Here is an 18,006-nt window from a genome sequence, read left to right on the forward strand (position 1 = left end):
CACACACAAGCGCCGTTTCTCAGTACATTCATCCATCGTGTCAGTCCATGCCTGGCGTGGACATGGGTGCCGAACCGTTGTTGAGGCCGCCACTGCATCTTGGGCTTGCAGAAACTGACACACGCTGTCCGTTCAGGCATGCGGCATGTGAGCAACCGCACCCGCCCAAGCCGAATCTGGCCTGGCTGATTAGGTCTTGAATGCGAAATGAGGAGATGTGTGACACCAAAGCAAAGTGATAAAAAGATGGTGGTTCCCCCTCTTCTGAGCAGCTGGTTTATTGCTGTAGGCCAAACCGAACTGTGTGATATCAACAACACCAGCTTCGTACGGACTCGACACCACCCCAAGTCACCCACAGACCCACATCATGTCGACTCAAGGTCTCCTTGCAAAGGGCGTTCCCCCTCAACCCCTCTGGCTCCTCTACATCAAGATCGCGATTTTGGTGCTCTCACTCGTCACACTCGCTCTCGGTGCTTGGGCCGTATCAATCTTTGGTGGCTATGCTGGAGGATATGGTGGCCCAACTGGCGCCGGTGGTCTTGTCATCTTCACAGTATGCTTCCTCTTGTCGAGTCCTATATCTCATCTCATACTCACACATCACAGGCTATCTGGTCCTTCATCGTCTACGGCGGCGCCGCAGCCATTGAGATCTGGGCCCCTCACTTCTTCTATTGTATCGGTGCTCTGGTCGGTTACATCCTCCACATCATCTTTTGGCTCTCCGCCTGGGCCTGGTCTGCCAGCGCCGCTTCCTTTTGGCTCTCATACACGTATGGCTTTGGTTTCTACGACTCTACGTGGAAGAGAGAGGGCCAAGCTCTCGGTGCCTGCGCCGGTCTCGGTGCTTTGATCTGGTAAGCAAAATCAAATTGTCCCGGTATTCACAGCAGGATTTCCTCCGTCCCCGTAGCTGCGCCGCACTGCCTCACGGCAACATCACATGGGTGTCAGCAATTCGGGGATACCACCCCGCACTGATGTGCATCCAGTGCAATCAAGCAATAAAGCTACAAAATCTCCCAATTTGGACCTACCAACCCGACCTGATTGGCTAACATTCTGGACCGCAGGGTTCTTTCCATTGTGCACTTGGTCTTCTTCATCCGTGCCTCCCTGGCAGATCCTGAGGGGTCTGGCCCGGCCCCTGGCACTGCCGGCCAAGCTGAGCTTGGCCAGGTCAAGCCTGAGCAGCAGTACCCCGCACAGCAGACCTATCCTGTCCAGCAGACTCAATAGATGCGCTTCATGCAAGTGAAGCTGCACGTTGGTCTGTGAGGGTGGTGAAGGAAATTGAGTCGTTGTCGTCACGCCAGATGAGAGGTAGCAGTCGGGGACGGGGAATGAGTTTGATGTTTTGTTTTATTGTTCATGATACCAGGTGGCAAGCGATGGGCTATAATGGAGTTGGATATTCACTGGATGGGAGTTGCTTTCCTTATTTTGACTTGGATGGCGACGGAGTGAGGCACAGATACCCCTATGGATGAAACTGATTATGGAGTGAAGTTGATTTGTGCTGTTTGCATGACCCGTCAGCAGTATAGGCAAGGAATATTTACTAGCTATTTTGCTAATTTCCTCTCCTCTTCAAATGCTCCTGTCCGAATTAAACTTCTCTAGACGAGGATTTCACCTGTTCGCCCAAGGTTTAAATTGGACAACATTCCGGTGGGTATTTAAATTGGACAACATTCCGGTGGGTATTTACTCCGTGGCATGAAACTACCTATATAAATGAAACAGCTCAGGTAGTCATGTAGATGAACACTTCATAAGAAAATATGCTATAAATATCAGTATAGAAGTTGTTGTTACCTACAACCCTGCTCCAAATGCAACCATGTATGTGAAAATAGAAGATAGTTCATGTGTAGAAAGCGGCAGACGATATACCTTTCAAATTTCTTTCAACACATCTGACTTTCATCTTGAACCATGCAAACAATACATAAATGCGCCTAAGCTATTTCAATAGGCTCAGCAATTTTCAAAGGTGCATTGATGCTTCGAAAAGGCGTATTGACTACCTTTTGACTCAAAATACACCTGAAAAGTTTTGAGGCGTATGAACGACCTTTAAAAATGGTTTAGCAACCCCATGAATGACAAGATAATGTGTATAGAGTACATTAGAAGGCCCATTTAACACTACAGTAGATCTAGAATGTATGTCGACAATGATAAACAACATAGCCAATGCACGTTAACTTACAAGCCTGCGGACGATGCTGTATTTCTTCGACTTCTCCATTTGCAACCACTCTCGCCCCCCAACCGCCTTCCCCCCTTTATCTCTGCATTCTTCCTTTACTCTCTTTAGTTTCCAACACACAACTGAAATTGTGCGTTTTCTTTGATGCCAAGCAACCAAACCAACTGTTTCCCATCTTCGTCGGCATCATCCACTCCAAATCTACCGTGTCAAACAGCTGCGACGGTGTAGTGTGGTGGTCCCGGTCAGGCGGTACAACCCGATCGGCCCCACCCCGCCTCCGTCCCCCCGGATTTAAGGAGGACGCCAAGAATGCCGGCAAGATAAGGCATGTTACCTTTTTCGGTGACCAGTCCGGTCTCCGCCGCGTGCTTGACCCGCAGGATTGGGCCGGAAAACAGGGCGCTCCCCACTTGCAAGATAAGACTATCGGCCACTAAGTGGTGTATACATCTGATAGGAGCCGCATATCACCATAATACGCACGGCGATGATGAGATGGGAACTCCAAGAATGACGAGAATGGGATTCGTAAAGATAGGAGTCTTGAAGTTCCCGGGGCTATGTAGGACCCGCCAGAACATCAGGATTGAGCATTTAAAGATAATGGCAAGCCCAGATATTCTTGTGGCTGATCAGACCTCATCAGCGCTGGACCTTTACACCCAAGCTCACCCAGTTCTCGGTCCCCGAGCTCGAGATGTTCACTTCGAAATCCCTCACAGCGTTGGCCATCGGCCTTGCTGCCATTTCATCCCAAGCCAAAGCTGAGAAGTCTACTTTTGACTCGGATCTTACTTGGGTCTCAACAGATTCTTCTTTGCCCAAGGTTGTCATCTACAACGCTCGCGGTACAATCCTCTCCGCCTCCAAGTACGGCCGGCTCGACAACATCAACTATGGATCCGGTCCCCCAGTTACCGTTGACCACATGATCGGAAACGTCACTGAGGTCCTCAAGGTGGCTCAGTTGGCTGTTGTTTCTTTCCCAGTCACAGGAGGAAGTGCCGGTCTCAACAGCTCACTCTACCTCAACATCACACAGCATGCCAACCGTCATCTCTGCACCGAGGGCTCAGACATCGCAGGTGGCATCATGTTCCACGGAACCAACACCCTCGAGGAGACAGCCTTTGGCGTCGACCTAACCCTCAACTGCTCCAAGCCATTCGTCGCTACCGGTGCCATGAGACCCGATACCTACATCTCCCCCGATGGCCGCTCCAACTTCTTCCAGGCTGTCGCCACAGCCGTTTCCCCCGATGCGAGGGACAGGGGTGGTTTGATCGCCTTCAACGATCGTATCACCTCCATCTACTATTCCACCAAGTCCAACGCCAACACCCCCGACACCTTCAGGTCGATCGAGCAGGGCAACGTCGGTGCTTTCCTCGGAGGTCAACCGTACTTCTACTTCAGCGGACCAAGCTATCCCACCGGCCGCCCACACTTTGACGTGACGAACACCACTGAGCTTCCTGCCGTTGTCGTCCTCTATGGTCACCGTAAGTTTTCCCTTCTGTCACCAGCTTGTTTCGAAGGTGCTAAGAGTTTGAATAGAGGGCTTCGACGCCTCGCTTATGTACGCGGCTGTTGCCAATGGTGCCAAGTAAGTGCCTTTCTGCCTGTTGAGAATCGTTGAAAACAACAGAACTGACTGGAAATAAAACAGGGGTATCGTTCACATGGGCTCTGGCGCCGCTTCTCTCTCCCCCTCCGCCCGCGAGGCTGCCGCCGAGCTCTACAAGCAGGGCATCCCTGTCGTGACTGTCACCCGTTCCGTGACCGGTACTGGTATGCCCGGTATTGAGAAGGGTCCTGTGTGAGTTACCTCCTGTCAAAAGACTGGTATTTTATGTTTGATGACAGTTACTGATTCTCTTGCCCCCACAGCTTCTACGCTAGCTACCTCCAGGGCCCTCAGGCCAGAATCATGCTTCAGCTCGCCATTAACGCCGGTTACACTCTTGATGAGATCCGGAATTTGTTTGAGGCTCCTTTGAGGAGTGCCATCTATGCCCCTGCTCCCAACAGCGAGTGGTTTTCCGAGGTGTAAGGCGGGAGGCATGAGCTCGTGTTTTCATGTACTTGATGATCAAGATCGGAACTGATGAAATGATGTGATGCTGGTAAAAAAATTCGAAATGGGTAATTTTGATGAATTAATAACATTGATAACTACATGAACTGCGCCAAGAAATGATAGACCGTACAAAATGGAGACCATGGATCGGTATTTATAATAACTTGAGATGTCCGTTTACTGTGTACACGACGGCTCGCAAACGACCCGCCTTCGTTTTCACGCCTTAGTCTGAACGCTGCGGGGACCAGAGGAAAACAGCCACCAACCTTGTCGAATACGCAGCGCTCGGGTGAGCAGGATTACTGTTTGTCCATGCCCGCTTGGCTCAAAGATGCTTACGAGGGCAGGCTGTCCCATCGGAGTGCTGATAGGACCACAGGTACCAGGATATTTGCAGGAATCCGCAACTTCTTTGTGCTTTGAATCAGCCAACCAGCCAGGTACTGTTTCACCTCCGAAGGTGGTGGTGTTGTGAAGGCTCTCATCGATGTCGGCGAACGGAACAGAGTGGGTATGACGAGTGAGTTGGGTGAAAAAGACGAGGAATTTTCAAAACTGTGAAACCAAAAAGAGTGATATGAGTTATCAACACACAGTTTGCTGGCCCGTCTTCTCACTGTGTAGTCGAAAGTAGGGCAGCTTTATCTCAGCAACACCCAGAAAAAAATGACAAAGGTCGCTGGCTGCCCAGGCGTTGGATGCTTCTCACCTTGCCGGAAAAAGCCATTTCCCACCTGCGCACAACGTTAGCAGGAAACAAGGTTAAAATCCACTCCTTGACGGTCCTCATCCACCACCGAACGTCATTCCCAATTCCCGTGTGGTAGTAACTTGTGTTTTTCTTTAGACTGCAGCATGGCCCGGATTTACCATCTCTCGCTTGAGCATCGGGGTTTCTCGCCTAGCCTTTCTTGTTGATGGTGTCTTCCCGCTTTGGCTTCAGGTTGACGGGTTGATAAGTCAAGCCACTACCCACCTAATACGGCGGGTGACCAGACCTTAAAAAAGCAAAAGAGAAATAAAACTGAGTTACCCACACGGAAGCCCTGCAAAGTTTGACGTTGACCAGTGGCTCTTGGAATCAAACCCTGACCGAAACGAGTATAAGGTTGCTTAACCCTCCCCCAATTCCTTCCACTGTCTCGAGCATTTCTCCTGGTGAACCATATCTGACTTGATCAGTCTTTCCACCGATTCAGCACAACCCAACCGACGAATACCTCGTACAACAGTCTCCAAACATGGTTCGCCGCCCAGGAACCCACTCAACCTCTTCGGAGTCGTCAGACTGGGAAGACGCTCAGACCAGAGAGACGGGCGACTGGGCGTCCATACACTACTCGGACAGTGACTCGGAGCACTGGAGTTGGTCCGACAGCGACTCGGAGCGATCAGTTGGTTCAAACAGCGACGTCGAAGCGGAGGCGGAGGCCGAGGCAGAGGCAGAAGCTGCCGTGCAAGAAAGGATCGAGGCCATGATGAACACAGGGACGATGCATTCCCAACTCGTCGAGCGAGCGACGGATGCAGAGACGCCCAGTATCGAGTCCAAAGCACAGCTGAATGTCGGGGAGGTCACTTCGCTCCCGCTCGTCCTTCCGTCTGCACCCGTTCGCTCCCCTACACCCGAGCGCGTACAAGCGCAAACGCAACCTGCCCCCTCCACAGCCTCACCCCCATCTCCCGGTTCCTCCGTTGTGCGTGAGGCGGCGCTTGCCACTGCTCCTGTTCCCACGCCGGTAACCACCACCGCTTCTGCTCCCACCCCTAACCTGGAACCAACCCCGCTCTCCCCAAAAGCTAGAGCCGCCCTAGCCCTGTGCTTCTACACCCTCCGCGCTCAACTCGAGGCCTCCCTCGCAAAGGAGCTCGCCGCCCTTCCCCCTCCCACCCCTCCCACCCCTCCTCGACCCCCCTTCCGCGTCATCGTCGAGCGTTTCGACGCTTACGAGAAAGCGTACCTCGCCGCCGAGGAAGCCGACCGTCTCTACCGTCTCAACCACGGTCAGTCACCGAAGGGGTTTCTCGCCCGCTTGTTGGAGCGCTTCTGCGGGGATGGTCCATTGTCTCAAGTCGCCTTTGAGAGGGAGGTCCCGAGCCCGGCGACGTGGGACTGGCTCCAGGCCGAGATTGAGTACCGGCCTGTCTTGGAGGAGAGGTGCCGCAAAGAAAAGGAGATCAGGGGCCGGTATGAGGAGATGAGGCTGAAGGCTCGGAAGCAGTATTTGGAGACGCTAAAGGAGGGTGGAGTGTGGCTGAAAGAGATGGAAAAGATGTAAATTGAGTAGATTAGGAACGAATTGTGGTGCAGAGTTACTGGTTTGTAGCTAAATAAAAAATTTTAAAAATAATTGAAAAAAGAATTAAGGAAAATAAATAAAATAAAAAGTAGTGAATTGATGTAGAATTGAGCGTAAAAAGAAAAGCAGATGTATGGTGTGAAAGCTGCAAGTTGGTAATCACCTGTGGTTTGTTTGCGCAGTTAGAAATTGTTGCGGACATCAAGGGGGCTTAAAACGATGCATCCCAGATTCAACAAAAGAATTGTGGAGTGGAAAGAAGCGCCCAAAATTCAAAGAAGGAGGAGAGGTGTAAAAAGGTATAAAAGAAACTCGACGTGGGCCTGATTCGAACAGACGCTCCCGAAGGAACAAGATTTCTAGTCTTGCGCATTAGACCACTCTGCCACCACGCCTCCTAAGAACTTGATAGCAAACGAATGGAATCTAGAATACTTGTACGAAGCTACAGCTATCGGTTTACTTTCATTACTCGACTGTAATTCAGTTCACCAATCTTGCTTCAACAACCTCATATGCCCAAAGGGTCTCTGGAGACATCCCTTCTATCTCAGGTTGCAGAAAGCACGCGTGAATCTGACCCCCATATTCGGAGCCAGACTCATCTTCCTCTTCTTCCTCAGACTCATCCATTGCCATGGCCTCCTCCCTATCCGTATCTGCAAAATCCAGGCTAGAGACACACTCGCACTCGTTGTCCGGATCTGAAGTCAATTTTGTCCTAGCGCCAAGCTGATTGTCCCACTCGGGCACAAGGACGATGATGGTGCAGTATGAGTAGTCGGAGTGGATCGGTGCTTCGTTTCTGTACTGTTTATGGCATACCGTTAGCTTTATGTTTTACGGGATACTGAGAAGTCAGAGCCTCGAAAGCACTCACCACCATGTACATCAGCTGTCGTTGTTTGTGCTCGTCGTGGCTCTCATTCATCCAAACAACCTCTTTGAACTTGAAGCGGCTGATGCCCCAACTCTTAATCAAACGTTTAAGATGAGTTTCGTCACCGACTTGCCAATTCTGGTAGGTTTCCGCCGGAAAGTACTTTCCCATCACATATCTGTACGAGTCGTCCTCGTACCTCTCAGTGATGAGAACAGGACGCAGGTCGACGTGGTAGCCCAGGGACAGGAAACCTTGCCAGATCGCTCGGTCAATGCCTTTGATGGCCGAGGCGGAAAAGGTCTCCGATGTGTGCGATATGCGTGCGAGGTGTAGAAGCCAAGGTAACCGCCTAACCATAAGGATGTGTTAGCCAATGTGAGTGAAGCAGGGAGTTGCAGATAGCACCACCCTTTAGGCATGAAAGTCTTGTCGTTTTTTGTGTTTCGTGCATACTTCATCAGAGGAAGCTCGACTTCCATGGACCTGGCCAGTTTAGCTTCGGAAATGCGTTTCGGCGTACAGATTGCACGTCAATGTAAGTCGGTATCCCTTTGAGACAGGAAGAACCTCGTGTTCGCAATCGCTGTAGAACGCGGCCCATTGAACCATGTTGCTTTTAGAGTTCTTGATTGACCAATCGAACTTCATCGTCTCACCCCTGTGCCGTACCTCAAGCTCCCACCCACCCCCCTTCGAGTGCTCAGCAGGTAGGCACACTACTAAAGACCCAAACTGAGAAGGAGATCTTGGGGTGTCGACATGTGCCCTGAGGTGGCCTGATGGTCCATCATACACATTGAGTTTGTAGAGCTCTGCTTTGATTGTGTGATGACCGATGCCAGAAGAAAGAAGTTTGGATATCGTGTCAATGATGCCGACATGGTAAGGGCAGAAATTGGTCGAGAACTGGGTAGGGTCGACGCTTCAGCGCCTTGCGATATTTCTCATCATATACGTCCTTTCCGGCCTTGCCAAAGGTTGCAGGGAGCATATCGGCGACGAGGGCGCGTAAGAGCTCATCTTGCTTCCCATGAGGACCTTCTGGAAAGGTAATCTTAGAGCGGGATGCAGGGTAGATAGAGCAGTCTCGAGGATTCCAACGGAGAGCGATGGGGTCAAGATGTACAGCCTTGTCGCTCTCGGAGGGTTTGATGTCCGGGTGTAGAATGGGAAGTGAGCCGCCGCATGCAAAACCAAATTCATACTGACTGGTGTCCATCACGGTCTTCAACTCCTCCAGAAGAGTCATCGTATTGTCTTCGACCTCGATTGGACTCATGTTGACAACTGGCTTCGACTTTTGGCGTAAGTTATAAGGCATTTTGACGGCGGTGATAGATACACGATTGCGCCAATCGAAGAGATGGGGGGATGCAGAAAATGCTGCTTCGTAGAGGAAGGCACGCAATTTATGGAAGGAGAGCGACCAGACAAGGTTTCAGGCACGACTCTGCTGAAAATCTTTTCAACGCGCCTTCTGTGACATGTCATCCATCATGGTGGTCGTGGCTGGCTCAGCTCTATTAAACTTGATGAGATTTGCGTTCTATGGAATGGAAGCCTGAATGAAGTTGGTGAAATATACTCTGAAGCCCTGAAAAAAACCCAAATCCAGTCTCTGAGCCTGTGGCTGTCCGCCTGGGAACCTTGTAAATTTCAAAGTTGTGCGAGACGCTCCGCTCTAACAAATTATGCGAACCCCAAATTATACCCTCCAAATTATTCCTCTTTGACATTTCCTAATGCCACCTGCAAAGTACCTAACGTTTCAGACGGTGTGCACGCCGGATTTACCCAAGAAACTGGAATACAGGAGAGATACATCACACGGCCTCAGACACCTCAGATAGAACAACTTGGCTACCCTCAAGTCTGACAAGCACCCTCTTTGCAGTCTCCTTCATCCCATCCACCGGTTGAAGCCCGCCGCCTGCCGCAGACCGAGACTCTTGGCTGAGCGCAAGCAATGGAGCCAGATACGAGTCTTTGTATTCCTCGACCACCGAGATGTCGCTTCTGCCTTCGGCTGCCAGTCTGGCACGCATCTTGACTTAAAAGACAATTGTGATGACGAGGAAGACGGTGGCAATTACCAATTCGACAGCCAGGAAGGTAAGCTAACCCCAGGTGATGCTAACATAGGATTCTTCAATCCAAGCTGTACTAGTGATGTTGGCAATATCGCTTGCTACTTGGAATTTGGGTCTGTTTTCTCGTAGTCTATAGCTTATAATCAGCACGGGGACTAGACGGAATTACTTTTGTTGAAGAGCAGCGAGAAAACTTACCCACGTGACAGACCAATAGCAAAGTTCATGAAGATCTTCTTGATGCGATCTGTCGCCCGCCCAGGATCGAGCAGATTTTCGGGCTCAAGAAAGATGCTTGTCCAGAGCGGCCGCGAAATACTATGAAACAACAGATCCAGGTAAATGTCTTCCGGACGCTCTTCTGATTGCACAGGACGCTACTGAGCATAAGTCATGAGAAGCGCTTTCATCTCTGTTCCAATGACCTGGATCGCCTCGTATATGGCCCCGTAGTTTTCAAGGCCCGGCACTGCTGAGGGGTTGATGGGACCCTCCAGATAGATTGTATTGTTGTATCGGTCGAACCTATCCTCTTGTGCTTGGTCGCATATTAGTTGATCTCCTGGACGTCGGCGCATGTGAAGTCCATGAAGATTCCGGAGCTAGATTCAGTCGGTGTCGATATAGAGTTCGCTACGGTGGTGGTTTGTTTGCCTTTGTCTACGCGGATATTATATGACTGAACACAGAGGTGGAAGAGGACTTCGATAGCCTCGTAGCCAACCTTCTGGATCGAGCTGAGAATCTCCGCGTAGTTGGATTCCTCGGCAACCTCCTTCCACTTCCATTCTCCCTGCGTTTCAATCACCGGAACTGTGCGGATCAGTACCAAAGACGCTACGTTTGTCTGCATAAGATTCTTATTGCCTGAGAACGCAATGCTCTGGTTGCCAGTTAGCACGTCCATGAAGACCGCCAGCTTTCCCTGGTGTATAAGGTCGAGACTCCTGCCGTGTGGGTAGGCATTTGAAATCAATGCGTTCCATACTGTGATGTCACCTTCGTAGAGAGTCCAGTAGTTGTGGTCACCACTGGTGGAAGCCTGAAGGTTGTCCTCCGCTCGAATCCTCAGATGGGAAAAGATACCTGCGAAGTCTACATAGATTCCCAATGAATGAATTTCATCAAAGGTACAATTACCCCTTGAGCAGACAGGTTAATTAGGGGTTATCAGGCTGTACTCGTAGTCTTCCGCGGGCCACGGGAGTTCATTGAGTGCCTTGTTAGTTGCCCGGACTAGACTCTCATGAACCGAGACTTTCAACATCCCGATGACTGAAACTTGAGCCCCATCTTCGCCCGGTGAGGGAACGTATCTTGAAGAGTAGTCGATGGCCAACTGTGTCCACGGACAGGTGAGGACGCATATGATGCTCAGGAATGCTGCAAGGGTGACAAAGTGTCTTGCCGGATTCGCCACAGTAGAGTGAGTACTCCCCATGATCCCCTGCTTGCCTGGTCAATAAGATGGAAGTCGTACAGTGGCCGGTCCTGAAGAAACCAGCTCCATTGAGCTTGGCTGATGGCATTGGAAGCTGGCCACATGAAGGCTGCCTTTGCCAGGGTGGTCAAAAAAGCAAGTGTCGAGTTTAAAGATATCTTGAGAGGCCAATTTGGTAGCTGCTTTTCGCTATAGCTGGCGAGCACAACCACAATGGCTGTTGGTATATCTGGTAAGTACCGACTGAGCCATTGATAAGGGTGACAAATCAGCCTTTCAGCACATACCCACGAATATGAGATAACTAACACTGATGGACAGCACCTCGAAGCCCCAGATTCTCTAGACAGGTTTAAGTGTGTGTGTTTGAAGGCTGTCTGGGACCGAGGTATGTCTGACGGAAAGTGTCTGTGGGTTACTGTTGTTGGCATGGGGCAAATCGGAGCTGAGTTGAGTGCTGTCTGCAGTTGAATTGGATCCAGATGAAAGTAGCTGACTTTTGATGGCGGCTGAATCTGAAATCACGGACCCTAAGTGAAAGCTATCGGTGGTCACCCCATCAGGTTGCATTGGCTGCGATTGGGGAGGAGAGGGAATCGTCTGATGTTGTGTCTCACGGATTGCCATATGGTTCTTCTTGGTTGAGGCTTGGGGGTGCGCAAAAAGTAGAAGAAGTGTTAGCGTAGAGTGTGCCAGTCTCCGCAGTAACATATTCACACTTAGGATGGCCTTGAAGATTTGGCAAATTGGTCGATGGATTGTCGATGGAGACTGGCTGGTTCAAATGAGTCTCTCGCGTATTGGATAAAGAAGCTTCCAGCGATTCGTGAGCTGTGGCGGCGTGCGACTCGCCTATTTGTTGTTGTTGGTTTGGCATGGCTTTCAATGAACCTGGAAGGCGTGATGAAGTCGGACACCGGTAACAAAGCGTAGTCTAGGGCAATGGTTTTTGTTGGAAGGAGAGTTACATAGGTAATTACCACTGTACGTCCGTGGACATATTTGCACATGTAAGCCTGGGCCCGATGACTTTCCCTCAAAGAAATGATGATTTTCGGCAGGCTCAATTTTCATATTCCATATGCGGCCCAGCCTCAGTTTGCTATCCAGTCATTTGCCATGGATGAGCTCTTACCTTTTTGTGCCGTATGCGACCCAGAGGTCGTTAGGTGGGCGCAGGCGTACACCGAATAACTCAACTACTCAGCTTTCACAAATTCAAGTTCATTGGCCTAGAAACAGGTCTATCAGATAACAGAGCTGCCAATCTCGTGCAGTGAGAGCGCTTGAGACTTGCACTTGTTGTGTGTGATAACATTTAGGTGGCCTGGTCGTCCCACTTTTCCAATCATTTCAAAGAGAATGGGAAGTTACCTAGGTACAGCAGAAAGTGCATTTGAGGCCAGAATCAGAAAATCGGAGGCAAAATCCAAGGCTAATGACAGTACCTCTAAGGACCTGCATGTATCATGTGCTTGTGTCGATTGAAAGCGAAAGGCAGAATTGGGGATCAGCTTGCTCCACCGAAAAGGGGCAAGATATCACGGTCATGGTGTTGATATTATATGCAAGGTGCACTTCCGTCAAAGCCCGATTGAACAAACATTTTAGCTAACCTGAACGGACCAAATCCTTGAAACCTCTAGTCTAGTAGCCCAATTTAAAGAATGATGGTAGGCTGGGGGAGGTTGGCAGAGGCAGCAGCGCAGCGGCAGGCTATAATCCCATGTCAGTTAAGATTTCTAGAGAGTACCAGGGGCCAGGACGTGTTCGAGACTTACCGTTGAGACCAGCAGGGTAAACAGCATTGTACTCCTGTTGGGTGCAGCGCTCAAGAACACACTCGCCCATGGCCATAGCAATAGGTTGGAAGTTGACACCGCACTGGCACTCCATATCTCTGATGCCGGTGCAGCCCCACGCCGGGGTGAGGTTGTTGAAGCAATCGTGAGCACACTCGGGAATCTCGCGGACGGCGATCTCATCACAGTTCTCGGCAGGACCGAAGTGATATTCGTACGCCGGCGCGGCGCGGACTGTGGTGGTGGTGACGTTGACGCTGAGGCAGCCGCAGGCGGAGGCGTAGTCATCATCACGGCGGCACTCGTCAGCGTAGGCAGGGACAGGCTTGGGGGCGGCGGTGACAACGGGAGCCGGGGCAGGGGTAGTTGCGATCTGGCCAGAGGTGGTATAGATGGTCTCAGTCCAGGTGCGCTGAGCGCCAGTGACGGTGACCTTCAGGTACTCAGCGCAGTCGGCGCTGCGGGTCTCAAGGGCGATGGGCTTGCGACCAAGGCCGAGGATCTCGCGGTTACAGCTGTCCATCGGGTTGCAGACTATGGGTGTAGGCTTGGGAGGTTGAGGTCTCCCATGGCCTTTGCCGGGAGGGCCTCCACGACCACCTCCGGAGCCTCCGTGTCCCTTTCCAACGGCACCGGCTAGGCCAAGGGTGGCAAAAGCGAGAATTACGACAGCCTTCATCGTGAGGATATGGAGCTGGCTAAGCTGGAGGAGAAGCTGTAGGCTGAAAAGAGATGGAGGAGGGAAGCGGTGGTGAGGAGAATGATCACAAAACCCAGGATAGAGAGTTGGGATGCTGCTTATATATCCCTACGGTCGTATCTTCTCATTATCCACCACAACCCGAGTCGTCTCCGAAGGCGCATTCGCATGGAGGCAGATGCCAGGCCCAAAACTCCGAAGCTGACGGTTCAGTAGAACCATGTCACGGTCCCCATTACCTCTCCACCATGGGCAGGGAACTACCCAGACGCTCGACTTCGCAATGTGCATTCCTGAAAGAGCCAGTCCATGGCATCAAAGCCTAGAAGTCTGCTTAATGATGGTATTTGATCGCCGCCGCCTGTGTGAAGTCAGTCAGAGAGCTCGTGTGCTAGATGTGACGTTCACTCACCAATAAAACATGGAATAACGTCCAGCGCGAGGCCACATTTCGAAATCAAGACTCGCGCTGGAAAACGCTCGATGTCAACGACTTGACATCGCGAGATCTGTTCAGACCATCTGATGTGCGATTTTGGCAACAAGCTCCCTCCGATGGAGAGACAACAATGCATAAGATCCACATCAAATCCACAATCGTCCCGCTAGCTTGACCTTGGACCCGCTTTTGATCGCTCGACCCAATGGATGAATGAGCTTCGATCTGATAAAAAAAAAACTCAATATCTTATCAATCAATCAGTTATCCACAATGGTCTGGGCTCTCGACGCCCTGGTGGACTTGTTCGGGCTTTTACGCAAGTAATTCTCACCGCTTGCCTCTTAGTCAGCGGTGCCGAACTTTTGTTATGCGGGTTTTCCGGCTCTTGCTTCCAGGAATAACGGTAGAACCACACTCGTGGAGAAACGACAACTGGTCTTGCTCTCCGCAGGTCAGCTAGCTCCCAAGCATTAGGCCCCGGTGCCTGCCTTTCGGATCTGATAATGCATGCCGAGCTGCTACAATGACAAGGTTTTCAGTCAGCGTGACTCTTTCTTCAGAGCGTGACGCTCTTGTTGGGCCCACCGAACTTCGGCCTCTCGGTCCTCAGAGCGGGACGGGCAGATGGGTGCTGCAAATGTCTAATACCTAAACTCAGAACTGACATTCAGTAAACAGAATAGCAGACAAGAAAACATGACATGGAACGGCGAGATCGAACACAATAGTGCTATTGTAGGTATCAAGACTTGCTACGGATCGACAAAATTACTGCGTTCTGAACCTCGGCAAGTGATGCTCTCCCAGTGACATGGAGGTGTCATTTCATGACCAGATCAAATAGCTCGAATGCAAAGTAGTACTCTTCTGGTCCGTATCAGTCCCTACATACCCCTTCGAATCCCAAAAATATCTTTCGAGGTGAAAATAATGCATGTTTGTCTTTGAAAGGGTGCTAATATCCTGCATGACAGCCTTAATTGTCCCAATACACACCCTTCTATTCCCGAGCTGTACGTTTTTACTCCCCCAAGAGACGTTTCAATGCCCAAATAGGACCCTGCCACAATCTTTCAAGCCTTCTACGCTATATAATAAGACCTTCACATTATCTAACAAGGCCTATATACTATCCAGGAAGACCTTGTGTATCTTTAAGAACGCCTCTTACTATATATTGTACGCGTCTAAACTAGCACACTAGGCATAGTTGATCTCTATTATAGGCTTACAAATCGTAAAGTAACACATAACACAGAATTTTCATTGTCGCTAAACAGACAAAATCCATTATCATTACTACCCCTTGACCGCAAAAACAGACCAAAACTAGTCCTCCAAAAGACCGGCAGCCAGGGCTTCCAAGTCCTGCAAGTTATCCGGCTCGTAGCCCATTTCAATGACCTTTTTACCACTGGAGGCCTTCTTTTTCCGTTCGGGCTGGTCTTCCACGTCAGAGTCGTTCTGGAACCACTTCTTTGTCTTCTTCTTCGGTGGCTCATCCTCCTCAGACTGCTCACCACCGCCACCGGCAATAGGAAGACTCCTGAGCAAAGCCAACGGGTCCTCATCCATCTCATCCCCGCTATCAAGCTGAGTAATCGGACCTCTCTCCCTCTCCACCTCCTCACCTCTCTCTCTAGCTTTGGCCCGATCCCTCTTCTCCTTTCTCCTTTTCCTAGCCAACTCCTTGTCTTCCACATCCGCTTCCTTGACCCTCTCCCCTTCGGCCTCGACGAACTTTTGCCTGAGCTCCTTCGCATCTCCCTCCTTTTGGAAGTCTTCCAGACCCTGCAAGACATACAATGGCTGGGCATTGCCCTCCTCGTCGAAAATGAGCTTCTGCCCCTTGCCCATCATCTTGGCCACCTTGGCCTTGGACATGAGCTTCTTCTCCGCCCGCTTCGAGTCGATAACGATCTCCTGATCACCAATCTTGACCACCTTTGCGCCCGCAATCTCCTTCCCGTTGATTCCTTCAGCAGTTTCATCCAGCTCCTTATCGCCCAACACTCTCTTGACCGACAAGAACCCATCGTCCTCGTCGTCGTCCTCCGCACCCTCATCAACCAGCTTCCGGTAATGACTAGACAGCACATCCTGGTTTTGCCTCTCCGCCATCTTCTGGTACTTGGTCTTGACCTCCTTCTTCTTCGGCTTACCCTCGGCGTCATAGTCGCTGCTGTCGTCATCCGACCCAACATCAAACGCCATCCTGCTGGCCTGCTTATTCGCCCGTCTCATTTCCTCCGCCCCCTTTTGGAATTTCACCTGTGGCGTACCCGGCAATCCCAGACTGGCCGCATACCCATCCAGATCCATCTTGCTGAATTTGAACACGTCCTTATCCTTTTGCACGTAAATCGATCTCACATATGTGATAAACGCTTTTTGTCCGAGGTACTTCAAGTCCGCCGACTGGAAGCACTGAGATTGCAGCTCTCCCTTAATGCTCGTCTTCTTTCCCTCCCGAACATTGACCTTTGTGATCGGAATCTTTTTTTGTTCGAGCCTGGACAGAAACCCCTTCTCTTCACTCGGATCCAAGAACAGCACTGCCCGACCCTTGCTCTCGTATCTGGCTGTTCTACCCACCCTGTGAATGTACGTGTCCGCATCCTCAGGGCAGTCTACCTGCACGACCCAGTCCACAGCGGGAAAATCAACTCCTCTCGCGACAACATCCGTGGCGAACAAACAAGCGTACTTGGAAGAGGTGAATTTTCGGGTAATCTCCATTCTCCCAACCTGCTTTTGCCGGCCGTGCAAATGCAGCAGCGAGATACCAGGCTGCATCCGCTTGAAGCTCTCATACACAAACCGTACTTGTTTCCCCGACGAGAAAAAGACAATCATTTTGCTCTTCAGATTCGTTCGGATAAAGCCCCAGAGCGTGTCCAACTTCTCGGGAAGGGGTGTGACAATATAGCTCTGCTGCAGATTGGTCGGGGTGGCTGTCGGTGCTTCCTCGTGTGCCGAGACATACTCCGGGTCCTTGAGACTCAATCTCGCAAGGTCAGAAACACGTTTCGACTGGGTGGCCGAGAACAACATCGTTTGTCTTGTTTTGGGGAGATGCTCGACCAGCGCGTCGATTGCAGACTGGAACCCCATGTCCATGATTCTGTCTGCTTCGTCGAGAACCAGCATTTGGAGGTTGTTGACGTCGAAACCAGCGGTCTGATCGAGGTGTTGAAGCATACGGCCGGGGGTGCACACCAAGATGTTCATCCTGCCGAGTCTGTCGGCTTCTTCCTTGAGCGACTTGCCTCCGATGACCAAGCCTGCCGAGAAGACGTGGTTACGACCGATTTTGCGGAGCACTTCGAAGATCTGAACGGCGAGCTCGCGTGTGGGGGAGATGATGAGAGCGCCGAGGCCGTCGTATTCAGTCCACTGCGCTTGGACGAGCTTCTCGAGGACGGGGACAAGGAAGGCGAGGGTCTTGCCACTGCCGGTTTTGGCGGCGCCGAGGATATCATGGCCCTTGAGAGCGAGGGGAATGGCGGCTTTTTGGATGTCTGTCAGAACCTCAAAGTGGGAGGCACGGAGGCCGGACGCGGTCGCGGCGCATAGAGGGAGGTCGGAGAATTTAGTGAGGTTTGGCGATTTTGGGTCCTGTGATATCCATCCATTAGAAACTTGTACCGGAAGAGAGTGTATAAAATGCAATTGGGTAACCCACAAGCTCCTGAATGGCAGCCTTCAGCTTCTCAAGCTCATCCTGTCCTCTTTTTCTCTTCAGTGTCTTCGTCTCTGGCTTTTTCGGTGTCGCATCCGTCGATTTGGAGTTCTTTTTGTGTCGATGAGCGACAACAGTCTTTGCGCCGCCAGTAGTAGGCGCCATGTTGAATTTTAGTGTCTGCTGTCGTTGTGTCGTGCTCCCGCGCAGCTCGTGGAAAATTGTCGAAACTAAATGGAAGCTGGAGTCCAGGATCGACTTCTTTGCGCAATTGCTTTGCTCTGCTGAAAGCCAGGGAAAATTTTGGCGGAGAAGGAATTCTGCCACTTGTCCCACTTCAACCCACCAGCCAAAAGAAG

General features: G+C 51.0%; 8 protein-coding genes and 1 non-coding gene across 9 annotated transcripts; 4 read left to right on the forward strand and 5 right to left on the reverse strand.

Moving 5' to 3' along the window:
- Positions 1-370: 370 nt before the first annotated feature.
- QC761_123340 (uncharacterized protein) lies at positions 371-1,526 on the forward strand (the record flags this gene model as incomplete). Its single annotated transcript, XM_062875596.1, has 3 exons — positions 371-559; positions 613-863; positions 1,080-1,526. The coding sequence occupies 3 exons, from the start codon at positions 371-373 to the stop codon at positions 1,243-1,245; spliced, it is 606 nt and encodes a 201-aa protein (XP_062736176.1). The 3' UTR covers positions 1,246-1,526.
- A 932-nt stretch (positions 1,527-2,458) lies between these two features.
- QC761_123350 (uncharacterized protein) lies at positions 2,459-4,404 on the forward strand. Its single transcript, XM_062875597.1, has 4 exons — positions 2,459-3,726; positions 3,782-3,830; positions 3,894-4,043; positions 4,115-4,404. Exons 1-4 carry the CDS (start codon positions 2,922-2,924, stop codon positions 4,275-4,277), a joined length of 1,167 nt encoding a protein of 388 aa, XP_062736177.1. The 5' UTR covers positions 2,459-2,921; the 3' UTR covers positions 4,278-4,404.
- A 758-nt stretch (positions 4,405-5,162) lies between these two features.
- On the forward strand, positions 5,163-6,680 carry QC761_123354 (uncharacterized protein; the record flags this gene model as incomplete). The annotated part of the gene is made up of 2 exons (XM_062875598.1): positions 5,163-5,199; positions 5,490-6,680. The coding sequence occupies 2 exons, from the start codon at positions 5,163-5,165 to the stop codon at positions 6,584-6,586; spliced, it is 1,134 nt and encodes a 377-aa protein (XP_062736178.1). The 3' UTR covers positions 6,587-6,680.
- Positions 6,681-6,920: 240 nt separating this feature from the next.
- On the forward strand, positions 6,921-7,002 carry QC761_0026910. Its single transcript has one exon. It is a non-coding gene; the product is annotated as a tRNA-Ser (tRNA).
- An 88-nt stretch (positions 7,003-7,090) lies between these two features.
- Positions 7,091-7,847, reverse strand: QC761_123357 (uncharacterized protein; the record flags this gene model as incomplete). Its single annotated transcript, XM_062875599.1, has 2 exons — positions 7,091-7,417; positions 7,488-7,847. The coding sequence occupies 2 exons, from the start codon at positions 7,845-7,847 to the stop codon at positions 7,091-7,093; spliced, it is 687 nt and encodes a 228-aa protein (XP_062736179.1).
- Positions 7,848-8,414: 567 nt separating this feature from the next.
- Positions 8,415-8,811, reverse strand: QC761_123358 (uncharacterized protein; the record flags this gene model as incomplete). Its single annotated transcript, XM_062875600.1, has 2 exons — positions 8,415-8,626; positions 8,700-8,811. 2 exons carry the CDS (start codon positions 8,809-8,811, stop codon positions 8,415-8,417), a joined length of 324 nt encoding a protein of 107 aa, XP_062736180.1.
- Positions 8,812-10,130: 1,319 nt separating this feature from the next.
- On the reverse strand, positions 10,131-11,021 carry QC761_0026940 (uncharacterized protein; the record flags this gene model as incomplete). The annotated part of the gene is made up of 2 exons (XM_062872183.1): positions 10,131-10,666; positions 10,934-11,021. The coding sequence occupies 2 exons, from the start codon at positions 11,019-11,021 to the stop codon at positions 10,131-10,133; spliced, it is 624 nt and encodes a 207-aa protein (XP_062736181.1).
- A 1,285-nt stretch (positions 11,022-12,306) lies between these two features.
- Positions 12,307-14,251, reverse strand: QC761_123370 (uncharacterized protein). Its single transcript, XM_062875601.1, has 3 exons — positions 13,936-14,251; positions 12,803-13,884; positions 12,307-12,737 (listed from the first exon to the last, which is right to left on the reverse strand). Exons 2-3 carry the CDS (start codon positions 13,500-13,502, stop codon positions 12,682-12,684), a joined length of 756 nt encoding a protein of 251 aa, XP_062736182.1. The 5' UTR covers positions 13,503-13,884; positions 13,936-14,251; the 3' UTR covers positions 12,307-12,681.
- A 903-nt stretch (positions 14,252-15,154) lies between these two features.
- DBP4 (ATP-dependent RNA helicase dbp4) lies at positions 15,155-17,970 on the reverse strand. The gene is made up of 2 exons (XM_062875602.1): positions 17,651-17,970; positions 15,155-17,583 (listed from the first exon to the last, which is right to left on the reverse strand). Exons 1-2 carry the CDS (start codon positions 17,810-17,812, stop codon positions 15,295-15,297), a joined length of 2,451 nt encoding a protein of 816 aa, XP_062736183.1. The 5' UTR covers positions 17,813-17,970; the 3' UTR covers positions 15,155-15,294.
- Between the last annotated feature and the right edge of the window lie 36 nt (positions 17,971-18,006).

The sequence above is a fragment of the Podospora bellae-mahoneyi genome (assembly GCF_035222275.1).
Source record: "Podospora bellae-mahoneyi strain CBS 112042 chromosome 1 map unlocalized CBS112042p_1.2, whole genome shotgun sequence".
NCBI classification, from domain to species: domain Eukaryota; kingdom Fungi; phylum Ascomycota; class Sordariomycetes; order Sordariales; family Podosporaceae; genus Podospora; species Podospora bellae-mahoneyi.